The sequence below is a fragment of the Oncorhynchus keta genome, chromosome 26, assembly GCF_023373465.1.
Source record: "Oncorhynchus keta strain PuntledgeMale-10-30-2019 chromosome 26, Oket_V2, whole genome shotgun sequence".
NCBI classification, from domain to species: Eukaryota; Metazoa; Chordata; class Actinopteri; order Salmoniformes; family Salmonidae; genus Oncorhynchus; species Oncorhynchus keta.
The window spans coordinates 35,333,164-35,347,701 of record NC_068446.1 but is presented as its reverse complement, the minus strand read 5'-3'; the positions used below and the strand labels follow the sequence as shown (position 1 = coordinate 35,347,701).

The window sequence follows — 14,538 nt, the reverse complement described above, 5'->3', positions numbered from 1 at the left end:
CCACTACGAGTGCTGGGTTTCATGTGGAGCTAGGCTCCCAGGTAGTGGAGGAGATGCCCACTACGAGTGCTGGGTTTAATGTGGAGCTAGGCTCCCAGGTAGTGGAGGAGATGCCCACTATGAGTAATGAGGTTCAGGTGGGGCTAGTCTCCCAGGTAGTGGAGGAGATGCCTGGTACGAGTGATGAGGTGCAAGTGGGGAGTGTTGAAAGGGATGTGGTAGAGGGGAGTCAGTTGTCTGTGGTCTCAGCTGAGGATCAGGAGAAGGATATGGATATCTCTTTAGATATGACAGCTGCTGGTGACGACTCAGTTTATGATCTAAAGGAGGTAAATTAATTTCTGGATCAGAATTTTGGGAAATCTGTGAAATTGGCAGATTATTTTGATGTTGATAAGTTTGTGAGGTCAGCTGTGATGTTACAGAAGACGGTGGGGTTAGACCAATTGAGTGAAAAGAAGCGGTTTCGCTTGAGGAAATGTATTACTGCTGTTGCAGCAGCAAAAGGTGGTGGGAAACGTGGTCAGGTTAATAAGAGAAGATTAAAACAATGATGATGATGCTTCATAGGGTGTCTTTTTTCTCCTTGGTTTCTCTGTGGTTTCTTCTGCTTTTCTTTTCTCTTTTCTACATGGAGGTACTAAGGGTAGGTTCTCTCAGTATTAATGGGGGAAGGGACAGGAATAAGAGGGCTTGGGTGTTAAAGTAATAAAACAGAAAAGGTGTAATGTAGTTTTCCTACAGGAGACTCATAGTGATGAGGAAAATGAGGTTGACTGGGGTATGTGGTGGGAGGGGAGGCATGTACTCAGTCACTAATTTCGGTGCTGGGGTGGCAATCTTGTTTTCCTCTGGCTTAGGGGTGCCTGTGGTATCTACAACAGAGATTGTCAAGGGTCGGGTTTTATTGGTCAAGGTGGATGTTATGTTTTTTTGTTGTTTGTTAATGTTTATGCTCCTAATGAGGGTACAGAGCGTATTGCTATATTTGATCAAATAAAGGAAACCTTAAAACAATGTGATCAAGAAGGGTGTATGGTTTTAGGGGGGGGCTGGAACTGTACAGTGGATTTTTACTGTTGATCGCACCGCTGAAGAACCTCACCTGCGGTCAACCACTTGCCCGTCTGGCCTATTAACTGAGTTTGAGCTTTCTGATGTGTGGAGAGGAAGGAATGCAAACGTATCTGAGCAATACTGTAGTAGGGTTGGAAAGTGTGCCATTACTCCTGTGGGTTTCTGTGATCATCATATTGTTACTGTTGATATTCCCTTGTCCTGTCCACGAAGGTCATCACCTTACTGGTATTTTCAATTGTTCAATTGTTACATGATGTCATGTTTTGTGACAGGTTTTTGTTGTTTTGGGAAAAATGGAGGGTTATAAAAGCGAATTTTGAGTCCTTGCGACAATGGTGTGAGGTTGGGAAGGCCCAAATACGAGTATTTTGTCGACAGTATACTGCTCTGTCTCAAATTGAAGTTAAAGAGACTATCAAGGCCCTTGAACAGGACATCAAATCTATTGAATTGAAGCTGCTCACTCAGAACGACCCTGGACTAGTCATGAACTTACAGGACAAGAGACATGAACTGAGGTCGTTTTTGCATGAAAGAGTGAAGGGTGCCTTGATTAGGTCTCGTTTCGCTTCCCTCAAGGATATTGATGCTCCTATCGCTTTTTTTTAACCTAGGACAGTCGACATTTCAACGTAAACAGATGGTCTGCCTTCGTCTCCCTGATGGGAAGGTGACCACGGATGACAGTGCAACGTAAACAGATGGTCTGCCTTCGTCTCCCTGATGGGAAGGTGACCACGGATGACAGTGCAACGTAAACAGATGGTCTGCCTTCGTCTCCCTGATGGGAAGGTGACCACGGATGACAGTGCAACGTAAACAGATGGTCTGCCTTCGTCTCCCTGATGGGAAGGTGACCACGGATGACAGTGCAACGTAAACAGATGGTCTGCCTTCGTCTCCCTGATGGGAAGGTGACCACGGATGACAGTGCAACGTAAACAGATGGTCTGCCTTCGTCTCCCTGATGGGAAGGTGACCACGGATGACAGTGCAACATAAACAGATGGTCTGCCTTCGTCTCCCTGATGGGAAGGTGACCACGGATGACAGTGCAACATAAACAGATGGTCTGCCTTCGTCTCCCTGATGGGAAGGTGACCACGGATGACAGTGCAACGTAAACAGATGGTCTGCCTTCGTCTCCCTGATGGGAAGGTGACCACGGATGACAGTGAAATGCGTCAACATGCCGTGGATTTCTACCCGTCCCTCTATAAGGCGGAGGATTGTGACTCTCTGTGTACTGAACAGTTGTTACACGGTCTTCCTCAATTGGGACCTGAGCAGAGAGTCGCATTGGACTCTGACATTACACTGCAAGAGCTGTCCACAGCAGTTATGCAGCTCTCAACAGGCCGAGCCCCTGGCATCGATGGTTTACCATCTGAGTTTTATAAGCACTTTTGGGGGTCTATTGGGGAGGATTTTTACGAAGTGGTGTGTGAATCTTTTCATGAGGGTTCTCTTCCTGTATCCTGTCAACGTGCGGTGCTTTGACTGTTGCCAAAAAAGGGGGATTTGGGCTCTCATAAAACATTTGAGACCTGTTGCTTTGCTGTGCGCTGAATACAAAATAGTTTCTTAATGTCTCTCAAACAGGTTGAAAGAGTATCTGGGATTGTTGATCCACAAGGACCAGTCCTACTGTGTACCTGATCGCTCTATTGTTGACAACTTGTTTCTGATAAGAGATGTTTTAGACATTTGTAAACTGTCTGATGTAAATGTGGGTTTACTTTCTTTGGATCAGAAGGCTTTTGATCGTGTGGACCTCCAGTACTTGTTTAAAACAATGAAAGCCTTTGCGTTTGTGGATGTTTTTTTGTATTGGATGAACTTACTGTATGCTGGGGCCTCGTGTATGGTGAAGGTGGGGGGTGGTTTGAGTTGCCCCATCCCTGTCCAAAGGGGCATCAGGCAGGGATGCCCAATTTCAGGGCAGTTATATAGTCTGACGATTGAACAAATGCTTTGTTTTTTAAGAGTGAAGCTTAACATCTTCACCCCCTGTAATAAAAACTGTCACGTCATCTGCATACGCAGACAGTGCTATCGTGGGACCCTTCATTACACCTGGCACAGAGAAACCAGTAAGCTTCACTCAAATGCTTTAAAGGTGTATGAGGGGGCCTCCTCAGCTAGAGTCAATTGGGGAAAGAGTGAAGCGCTGTGGGCAGATCAGCTTCAGATGGGGTCCACTCCACAGTTACCAGTTGGGCTTCAGTGGGGCAGAGATGGGATGAAGACTTTGTGTTTTTTTCTAAATCAAATCAAATGTATTTATATAGCCCTTCGTACATCAGCTGATATCTCAAAGTGCTGTACAGAAACCCAGCCTAAAACCCTAACCAGCAAGCAATGCAGGTGTAGAAGCACCTGTAGTTGTGTTGCTTTCTAGGCTCCGATGTCTGTCAGAAAAAGAACTGGGAGGGTGTAGCGGAGAAAGTATGTGCCAGACTGTCAAGGTGGAAATGGGTGCTGCCCCAGCTGTCTTATAGGGGAAGGGTCCTGGTAGCTAATAATCTTGCTGCCTCTACCCTGTAACACAGGGTAGAGGCACTAATGATTTTGCAGCCACCAAAGGGTCTGATACAAGAGCTTCAGAGGACCCTTGTCAATTTCTTCTGGTCTGGACAACACTGGATTAAAGATGCAGCCCTGTACCTGCCACTGCACGAGGGTGGGTAAGGCCTGGTGGACATTTCCTCTAGAATCATGGCTTTCTGGCTCCAAGCAGCCCAGAGATTGTTGTACAGAGACGGTTCTAGCTGGGTCGAAACAGACTACATATTGATGAGGAGAGCGGACTGTTTGGGGTTAGACAAGCACCTGATGCGGAGCAGGAGTAGATCGCTGGAGGAGCTGGGAGAAAGAGCGGGGATCTGATCATCTCGCCTACTGAGGAAGGTCGTAGCTGAGGTCTGCAACTCCTTGCCAGTGCTTCATCTGCAGTATGTGACTGACACTTCCAATTCTGATCGGTGGACGTAGGGTCTGGATTATGTGTCCCCTGCACTGATTGTTAGTGCTGCGATGTGGGGCATTCGAGGAGTATGTGGGGATGCTGCTTTCCTTCGATACCCCGGAGCTGGGGGAGTTCAAGGAGGTGGGAAAGAAGGCCATGTACGGAATATGTGTAAAGGTGTCCCATGCCTCTTCCATGGAAGGGGTAAAATCGGCGAGGTGGGCGGGTGTGCTTGGTCCAGGTGCCTCTCCAAAAGGCTGTTGGCGATCATTATACAAACTGCCTATTGATAAGAGGACAGATGACCTCCAATGGAGGGTAATACATGGAGCCATAGCCACCAACATGCATCTGGTACACCTGGACCCTGCTGTTGGGGAGGGGTGTCCATTCTGTGCTGAGTCTGAAACTCTGGCACATCTGTTTTTACTGTGTCCCAGGTTGGTCGGGATGATTGAACTGATCACTAATTGGTTCTCAACGTTGGGAGAGGTTTTCTCTTCCCAACTGTATATATTTGGGCCAAAGTACAGGTTCGGTCAAAGGGGTGTAGTTGTGTTGCTTAATTTTGTGTTAGAGGCATTAAAATTAGCGATATGGAAGACCCGAAAAAACAGTATTCGGGGACAGGGGTCTGTGGATGTGGTGGGAATGCTGGAGGGAATGTTGGCAGCGAGACTAAGGTTTGAGTTTGCCTATTATAAACTTGTCAACAATATCGATCTGTTTTTGAGTATATGGGGTATTCAGAGGCTGTTGTGTTTAGTTACTGTGGAGGAGGAATTAGAGTTGTTTTTAATTGATGTGTAACTGTGGTTTTGTATGAGTATTTATTGTGTGGTGGGCCCCCAGACCCAATAAAGATTATTTAAAACTCAAAAATCTCTCTCTCTCTCTCATATTCACTCTCTTTGGCTCTCTCTATGTCTCTCTATCTCGCTCTACTCAACACTTTCACATCTCCACCTCTTCACTCCTTTCTCTCACCCAACATGTCTCCACCCCTCCATTGCTCTCTCTCCCACCCTTTCCTCACTCATATATCTCTTCGCCTTGCCTCTCTTGCAAGCCCTCCACTTCTCTCTCTCCATCACTCTACCACCCCCCTCTATTTTCCTCCATTGTCCCCCCTATATGCCTACACTCCCCTTCTCTCTCATCCCCTCCCTCTATTTCTCCTTTTCTCTCACTACTTTCCCCTCCCCTGTCCACCCCATTCCACTTCTTTCTCTCCTTCACCCCCCCCTCTCTCTATCCACCTCTTCCTCTCCCCACAGGTGGCGTGTGCATTGCCCAGTCTCTGAAGATCCCCAGGGAGCCGATGCCGGGGGAGTTTGACAAGCTCATCCTGCGACTGCTGGAGACCTCCAACGCCCGAGCCGTCATCATGTTTGCCAATGAGGACGACATTCGGTGCGTGCCTCTGTCTCTCTCACACAAACACACCCACTCGCACACACACACACACACACATACACACACGTTCTCCTTTAGTCAGTACACTCTAGGCACCATCAAGTCAAGTACAGAGGGTTTATCCTCCATCAGTTAATCCACAAACTCCTCACTGTGGATTGAGATAACAATGTTTCGATTAACTCCAGGACACTTGGTAAAAGGGCCTTGTCTATGTGGTGCAGTGCCTTGCATTGCTGTTCCTTTCAGCACATAGGACTCCATCTGATTAAGATTGAATTAGCCGGTGATGGTAATATGCACAGTTGAATATTAGAACTGGAATGAAAGCATTCGTCCCGTACCTCTCACCTGAACACCTGCAACCCGAGGAAGGGAAACAACTCAATCCCCCATGCACCAGAGGGTAATAAGTCAACTCAGTTTCCCAAAATCCCGAGGACTAGCTAGAGCCATGCAGCTTTCCTAATATTGTTATATTAGGCCGGATCTCCCTGAGGTGGAACTCAGGAGGAGTTGAGAACTTTGGGAGAGGGTGACTTTGCAGGAATCAAAATTTTAATATGGCTTTGTTTCACATTTACCCATTTAAAAAAAAAAAAGTAATATGGAAGCCATCAGGCTTGCAAGCTTAGATCATTGGAAATATCGGAAATGTATCTCAGATTGGATGATGCTGCAGTTGGGGTCAAATCCATACAGTAAAGTGAATTTCACTGAATCTAAATGTAACAACTTCCTTATTCTTTTTCTCACAGCCGTATCCTGGATGCGGCCAAACGCAACAACCAGACGGGTCACTTCCTGTGGGTGGGCTCAGACAGCTGGGGCTCCAAGATCTCCCCTGTGGTCCAGCAGGAGAGAGTGGCAGAGGGGGCCGTCACCATCCTCCCCAAGAGAGCCTCCATAGACGGTGAGAGATCAGGGATGACTGAGCCTCGCTGACCGTGCCCAGCAAACAATGGGGCATAATGGATATGTTTCTAGCACTGTGAGATGTACAACCATTATGTGTTATGAAGTGTGGCTTTAACCTGAAGGTGAAATACGTTTATATTGTTCTTATCCCAGCCTTTGACCGTTACTTCCGGAGCCGTTCCCTCTCCAACAACAGGAGGAACGTGTGGTTCGCTGAATTCTGGGAAGAAAACTTTGTGTGCAAGTTAGGGATGCATGGCAAGCGACCTGGGAGCCCCAAAAAATGCACAGGTACAGCATGTTCTATCTTATGTACTGGGACTGTGGGTGTTTTGGGGGGAGGAGGGCATAACTGGAAAAGTATTCACTGAAAATACTTGTTCAATTGTGGTAACAGAAACAACCCTAACCTTGGCTACCATTTCCACACAAGAGGGAACGTCATTGTCTTGGGACGAGGTACAGAAGAGAGAACACCATTGTCTGGGGACGAGGTACAGAAGAGAGAACACCATTGTCTGGGGACGAGGTACAGAAGAGAGAACACCATTGTCTGGGGACGAGGTACAGAAGAGAGAACACCATTGTCTGGGGACGAGGTACAGAAGAGAGAACACCATTGTCTGGGGACGAGGTACAGAAGAGAGAACACCATTGTCTGGGGACGAGGTACAGAAGAGAGAACACCATTGTCTGGGGACGAGGTACACAAGAGGACATGCCCTCGGGCAGCCATAGAGTCTGCTACTGGGGAGTATCTGCATCCAAATTCTCCACAGACCCGAGCCCTGCTAGTGTGGATTACCCAGCCAATCAATGCCATGCTTTTGATAGGCAAGATGTGATGGATGTTGGTGGGAGGTGGAGGGAGTGTTGTGCTGTTGTGAATCCTGCAGTTGCTGGTTCTTTTACGTGCATACAGTATGGATTATTAAGGTTAATTGTCCTATGACCTATTACAATTTACTTTGATTATCTCAGCCCTCCTGCACCAAGTCAAGGCTGACTCATACCTCCAGTTATAGCAATGTCATTTCATCCCACTGGAACGCCACATTCAGTATCTAGGGGAATATGTGGGGAAAAGGGTGGCTGATGTTTGAAATGGGAAACCGTATGTGTCACTCTTCTGATGTAAGTGCCTGAGGCAGAAACAACCACATTACAGACATGCTGTATGACAGAAGATGTGGATTGCATGTGTTTGTGTTGAAGATGTCTGGAGACAAAGGATCTACACGCTCTGTGTGTGTGTTGTTTCTTTTTGTGTGTGTGTGTGTGTGTGTGTGTGTGTGTGTGTGTGTGTGTGTGTGTGTGTGTGTGTGTGTGTGTGTGTGTGTGTGTGTGTGTGTGTGTGTGTGTGTGTGTGTGTGTGTGTGTGTGTGTGTGTGTGTGTGTGTGTGTGTGTGTGTGTGTGTGTGTGTGTGTGTGTGTGTGTGTGTGTGTGTGTGTGTGTGTGTGTGTGTGTGTGTGTGTTTAGGAAGACTTTATGTATGTTGTGTTGAATGCATGATCTATTGTAATAATAACATTTTCAGTCATAAAACGCTGTTCATGCGCCTGTGCAATTGTTTTTTAGTAAGTGTGTGCATTTTTATTTGGTTTTGTATGTAGGATGTGAGTGTATTAATGTGGCTGTGTTTGAGATTTTTATCGCCCCAAAAACTCTGTTTGTGTCGGGGGTATGCTGAGACAGACGGCTGTCCCTAGCCCGTATCCCAGACAATGCTTATTGTTCTGACACGGTGACTTGAAGTAATGAGAATAATTATGGTGCTGTCGTCTCCGTGCATCGCTCTTTTGTCCCCTCCCTACTTATTTCTCTCTCTCCTCCTTCCCTCTCTCTCTCTCTCACTCCTTCCTTTCCTCTCTCTCTCTCTCTCCTTCCCTCCCTCCCTCTCTCTCTCTCCTCCTTCCCTCTCTCTCTCCCTCCTTCCCTTCCTCTCTCTCCCTCTCTGTTTCCCCCTCCCTCCCTCCCTCTCTCTCTCTCCCTCTCTCCATCCTTCCTTCCTTCCCTCCATCCTTCCGTTTCCCCCTCCCTCCCTACCTCTCTCTCTCTCTCTCTCTCTGTTTCCACCTCCCTCCCTATCTCTTTCTCTCGCTCCCTCCCATCTTCCCTCTCTCTCTCTCTCTCCCTCCTTCCCTCCCTCTCTCTCTCTCTCCCTCTATCCCTCCCTCCCTCCCTCTCCACTATTTATCTGCAGTAGGATGCACACAACGCTCCAGTGCTGATAGATTCAACAACACACAGCCAGATCGACTGATTATTATCAGAATTTTTAAGGGGGAGGCATCAAATCATGACAGCGTGACAAAAAACGCAGCACATTCTGTCACGTAACAAAGCAGATACCTAGTGATCCAGCAAAAGCATCACACACTAACTTTGGTGTGGAGGGAAATTATAAAAAGTCGTCGCACTTAAGCCGACTGAGTGCGACAGCCAGATCAGCCCGAGGGTTGTTCCAAAGTGAATTCCACATCACATAGCTTAGCACGTACACCGCTTGTCTGCTGAGAGTTGCATTGTGCTGACTACAATGTCCCCACTGTGTGGGGGCGAAAAAATGTAATCCTTGATGATTTTGAGGAGTTTTCTGGAGCACAGGCACTTTGGGACAAATCCTTTGGAACATGTCAGACACGCCAAACAGGATGTGGGAAATGCACGGTGAGAGTAGCCAGGCAGCAGGAGGGCCGAGGAGAAGAACACAAAAACAACAATCTCAGCTTTCCAAAAATACCCCCTGTATCATACAGTATCCCCTTCCATTATGAAGCTCATGTCATTTTGCCTGAGCAAGGTAGTCGGTCTGAAAGCCGTTTGCCCCTGTCAGAAAGTCGGTCTGAAAGCCGTTTGCCCCTGTCAGAAAGTCGGTCTGAAAGCCGTTTGCCCCTGTCAGAAAGTCGGTCTGAAAGCCGTTTGCCCCTGTCAGAAAGTCGGTCTGAAAGCCGTTTGCCCCTGTCAGAAAGTCGGTCTGAAAGCCGTTTGCCCCTGTCAGAAAGTTGGTCTGAAAGCCGTTTGCCCCTGTCAGAAAGTCGGTCTGAAAGCCGTTTGCCCCTGTCAGAAAGTTGGTCTGAAAGCCGTTTGCCCCTGTCAGAAAGTCGGTCTGAAAGCCGTTTGCCCCTGTCAGAAAGTTGGTCTGAAAGCCGTTTGCCCCTGTCAGAAAGTCGGTCTGAAAGCCGTTTGCCCCTGTCAGAAAGTTGGTCTGAAAGCCGTTTGCCCCTGTCAGAAAGTTGGTCTGAAAGCCGTTTGCCCCTGTCAGAAAGTTGGTCTGAAAGCCGTTTGCCCCTGTCAGAAAGTCGGTCTGAAAGCCGTTTGCCCCTGTCAGAAAGTTGGTCTGAAAGCCGTTTGCCCCTGTCAGAAAGTCGGTCTGAAAGCCGTTTGCCCCTGTCAGAAAGTCGGTCTGAAAGCCGTTTGCCCCTGTCAGAAAGTCGGTCTGAAAGCTGTTTGCCCCTGTCAGAAAGTCGGTCTGAAAGCCGTTTGCCCCTGTCAGAAAGTCGGTCTGAAAGCCGTTTGCCCCTGTCAGAAGCACTCCAGGCTTTTTTGCTCTATTCTTTCCCATGTGTGAGAGTGAGGGTAGCAGCTTGAATTGATTTTATTAGCAACTGGAGAGTGAGTTTTAGTGTGGAGAGGAGCTGTATCCCTTATCTGGAGCAGAGTAATCATGCAACAAGACAAACGGCTGAATCAGCACTGCCTCTGGTCATCGTCCACCTGTGTGTGTTGTATGTACTTCTTTTTTGGTGTATGGCCATTGCAATATCACAAAATACCTCATCCCTCTTTTAAACCTACAAAGAAAATAAGTGCTGACATACTAGAGAATGCATGTCGTGTTCATGTGATTAAAACCAGGTGTTTGAGGACATATAGAGGGTCTATAGCGAGTCTACCCTTGGATTTCTTCACATTTTATTGTGTTACAAAATTAGATTAAAATGGATTGAATTATCATTTTTCTGTCGTCGATTTTGATATGGCAATGTGGAAATACTCTGTAATAGAAGATATACATATATATTTTTTTAGATGAATGAAAAATAAAACAGAGCTGTGAAGGAAGTTGTCAAGGAAGTGAGTTTGTGTTTATACAGGACCTCCCACCTCCACCTACCGTCATCCAATCATGTCATTGTGGAGCTCTACGGAGCCCTCCGCATTGTTGCAAAATTTGGGAGTTGGTTTGGCCTCCGCAAGCCTCCGGAGGCGCCACAATTACATCACACCCTCTGTACGGAGCTTCCGGACTGCAATGCTGGATCAAGCATAAATGAGCTTCAAAGTTTAACCATACTGTAATGTAAAGTGCCAATACACAACCACAGATGTACCCACCTGCTTCTTATGCAGTTAAACCATGGAGTGTTTCCCCTATACTATTATGTTGGGCCACCCGCCTAGCCTCCACCCACTTCCAGCCAAACGCTATTGGCCACCGGGAAACAGATACCCTGAGGCAGAATGTTCAGTCACGAACACACCCTTAATAGCACTTGTGTAACAGCTGTATTGTTTCTCCAGCCTCGAGGCAACAAATACAGAACAGAAGCCATAGAAGTCCCTGTAAAAGAGCTGTTCTCCAGTGGGAAATGAGAAGAGTCACAGCAAAGGAGTTTCGGAATCAACACACACTTATGCTCTAAAAGGTGGTACACAATCCACTGCAATGTGATATAATGCAGAACTAATGGGTCGCTTCAGAGGCGAAGATAAGTTGTTTTATTCCGTGTGTGTGTGTGTGTGTGTGTGTGTGTGTGTGTGTGTGTGTGTGTGTGTGTGTGTGTGTGTGTGTGTGTGTGTGTGTGTGTGTGTGTGTGTGTGTGTGTGTGTGTGTGTGTGTGTGTGTGTGTGTGTGTGTGTCAAGTAGGTCAGGTATGTTAAGTGCACTGTTAGATGGTAATTGCTGTTGCTCATAATTTAGTACCTCTTTTACTCAGTTTGACAGTATCTTGCAGTGATGATGACATTGAATTATCACTTATATTATTAACACTTATCTTTTGTAGTGGAGGAGAGGGAATCAGAAATGAATTCGCATCGAGTGCATTCGGAAAGTATTCAGACCCTTTTTCCCCACATTTAGTTACAGCCTTCTTCTAAAATGTATTAAATAAAAATCTATCTACACACAATACCCCATAATGACAAAACGAAAACAGGTTTTTAGAAATGTTAGCCAATGTGTTAAAAACAGATATCAATTATTTTAAAAAGTATTCAGACCCTTTTTCTGAAACTCAAATTGAACAGGTGCATCCTGTTTCCATTGATCGTCCTTGATATGTTTCTACAACTTGATTGGAGTCCACCTGTGGTCAATTCAATTGATTGGACTTGATTTGGAAAGAAACACACCTGTCTATATAAGGTCCCACAGTTGACTGTGCATGTCAGAGCAAAAACCAAGCCATAAGGTCGAAGGAATTGTCTGTAGAGCTCCGAGACAAGACCGTGTCGAGGCACAGATCTGGGGAAGGGTACCAAAACATTTCTGTAGCATTGAAGGTCCCCAAAAACACAGTGTCCTCCATCATTCTTAAATAGAAGAAGATTGGAACCACCAAGACTCCGCCCGGCCAAACTGAGCAATTGGGGTAGAAGGGCCCTGGTCAGGGAGGCGACCAAGAATCCGATGGCCACTCTGACAGAGCTCCAGAGTTCATCTGTGGGGATGGAAGAACATTCCAGAAGGACAACCATCTCTGCAGCACCCCACCAATTTGTCCTTGATGGTAGAGTGGCCAGACAGAAGCCACTTCTCAGTAAAAGGCATATAACAGCCTGCTTGGAGTTTGCCAAAAGGCACCTAAAGGACTCTAAGACCATGAGAAATAAGATTCTCTGGTCTGATGAAACCAAGATTGAACTCTTTTCCTGAATGCCAAGCATCACATCTGGAGGAAACTAGGCACCGCTCACCACCTGGCCAATACCATCCCTAGGGTGAAGCATGGCGGTGGCAGCATCATGCTGTGGGGATGTTTTTCAATGGCACGGAGGGAAAGATAAACAGAGCAAAGATCCGTGAATACCTCATACTGGGGTGAAGTTTCACCTTCCAACAGACAACGACCCTAAGCACACAGCCAAGACAATGCAGGAGTGGCTTCGGGATAAGTCTCTAAATGTCTTTGAGTGTCCCAGCCAGAGCCTGGACTTGAACCCGATCAAACATCTCTGGAGAGACTTGACAGAGCTTGAGAAGATCTGCAGAGAAGAATTGGAGAAACTCCCCAAATACAGGTGTGCCAAGCTTGTAATGTCATACCCAAGAAGACTCGAGGCTGTAATCGCTGCCAACTGTGCTTCAACAAAGTACTGAGTAAAGGGTCTGAATCCTTATTTAAATGTAATATTGCATAGGGTATTGTGTGTAGATTGATGAGGGGGGAAAGTTATTTAATCAATTTTAGAATAAGGTTGTAAAGTAACAATGGTCTATAAATCACAGTAAGTTAGGGGTAAACACCCCATTTGGTCTATAAATCACAGTAAGTTAGGGGTAAATGCCCCATTTGGTCTATAAATCACAGTAAGTTAGGGGTAAACACCCCATTTGGTCTATGAATCAGCATTTCGCTACACTCTCATCTCTACCATGTGTATGTGACAAATAAAATTTGATTTGAATCACAGTAAGTTAGGGGTAAACACCCCATTTGGTCTATAAATCACAGTAAGTTAGGGGTAAACACCCCATTTGGTCGATACATCACAGTAAGTTAGGGGTAAACACCCCATTTGGTCTATAAATCACAGTAAGTTAGGGGTAAACACCCCATTTGGTCGATAAATCACAGTAAGTTAGGGGTAAACACCCCATTTGGTCGATACATCACAGTAAGTTAGGGGTAAACACCCCATTTGGTCTATGAATCAGCATTTCGCTACACTCTCATCTCTACCGTGTGTATGTGACAAATAACATTTGATTTGATTTGAATCACAGTAAGTTAGGGGTAAACACCCCATTTGGTCTATAAATCACAGTAAGTTAGGGGTAAACACCCCATTTGGTCTATACATCACAGTAAGTTAGGGGTAAACACCCCATTTGGTCGATACATCACAGTAAGTTAGGGGTAAACACCCCATTTGGTCTATGAATCAGCATTTCGCTACACTCTCATCTCTACCGTGTGTATGTGACAAATAACATTTGATTTGATTTGAATCACAGTAAGTTAGGGGTAAACACCCCATTTGGTCTATAAATCACAGCAAGTTAGGGGTAAACACCCCATTTGGTCTATAAATCACAGTAAGTTAGGGGTAAACACCCCATTTGGTCTATAAATCACAGTAAGTTAGGGGTAAACACCCCATTTGGTCTATAAATCACAGTAAGTTAGGGGTAAACACCCCATTTGGTCTATAAATCACAGTAAGTTAGGGGTAAACACCCCATTTGGTCTATAAATCACAGTAAGTTAGGGGTAAACACCCCATTTGGTCTATAAATCACAGCAAGTTAGGGGTAAACACCCCATTTGGTCTATAAATCACAGTAAGTTAGGGGTAAACACCCCATTTGGTCTATAAATCACAGTAAGTTAGGGGTAAACACCCCATTTGGTCTATAAATCACAGTAAGTTAGGGGTAAACACCCCATTTGGTCTATAAATCACAGCAAGTTAGGGGTAAACACCCCATTTAGTCAATGAATCAGCATTTCGCTACACTCTCATCTCTACCATGTGTATGTGACAAATAAAATTTGATTTGATTTGAATCACAGTAAGTTAGGGGTAAACACCGCATTTGGTCTATAAATCACAGTAAGTTAGGGGTAAACACCGCATTTGGTCTATAAATCACAGTAAGTTAGGGGTAAACACCCCATTTGGTCTATAAATCACAGCAAGTTAGGGGTAAACACCCCATTTAGTCAATGAATCAGCATTTCGCTACACTCTCATCTCTACCATGTGTATGTGACAAATAACATTTGATTTGATTTGAATCACAGTAAGTTAGGGGTAAACACCCCATTTGGTCTATAAATCACAGTAAGTTAGGGGTAAACACCCCATTTGGTCTATAAATCACAGTAAGTTAGGGGTAAACACCCCATTTGGTCTATAAATCACAGTAAGTTAGGGGTAAACACCCCATTTGGTCTATAAATCACAGTAAGTTAGGGGTAAACAC

The 14,538-nt window shown here is 45.8% G+C and overlaps 1 protein-coding gene across 1 annotated transcript in view; it reads left to right on the top strand.

Moving 5' to 3' along the window:
- The window catches only part of grm8b (glutamate receptor, metabotropic 8b), a 217,022-nt gene that overhangs the window by 155,487 nt on the left and 46,997 nt on the right, over positions 1-14,538 (top strand). Inside the window, exons 4-6 of the mRNA XM_035737804.2 lie at positions 5,326-5,461; positions 6,223-6,377; positions 6,536-6,673. Of these exons, the coding sequence (XP_035593697.1) occupies positions 5,326-5,461; positions 6,223-6,377; positions 6,536-6,673 (429 nt within the window). The remainder of the gene's footprint in view (positions 1-5,325; positions 5,462-6,222; positions 6,378-6,535; positions 6,674-14,538) is intronic.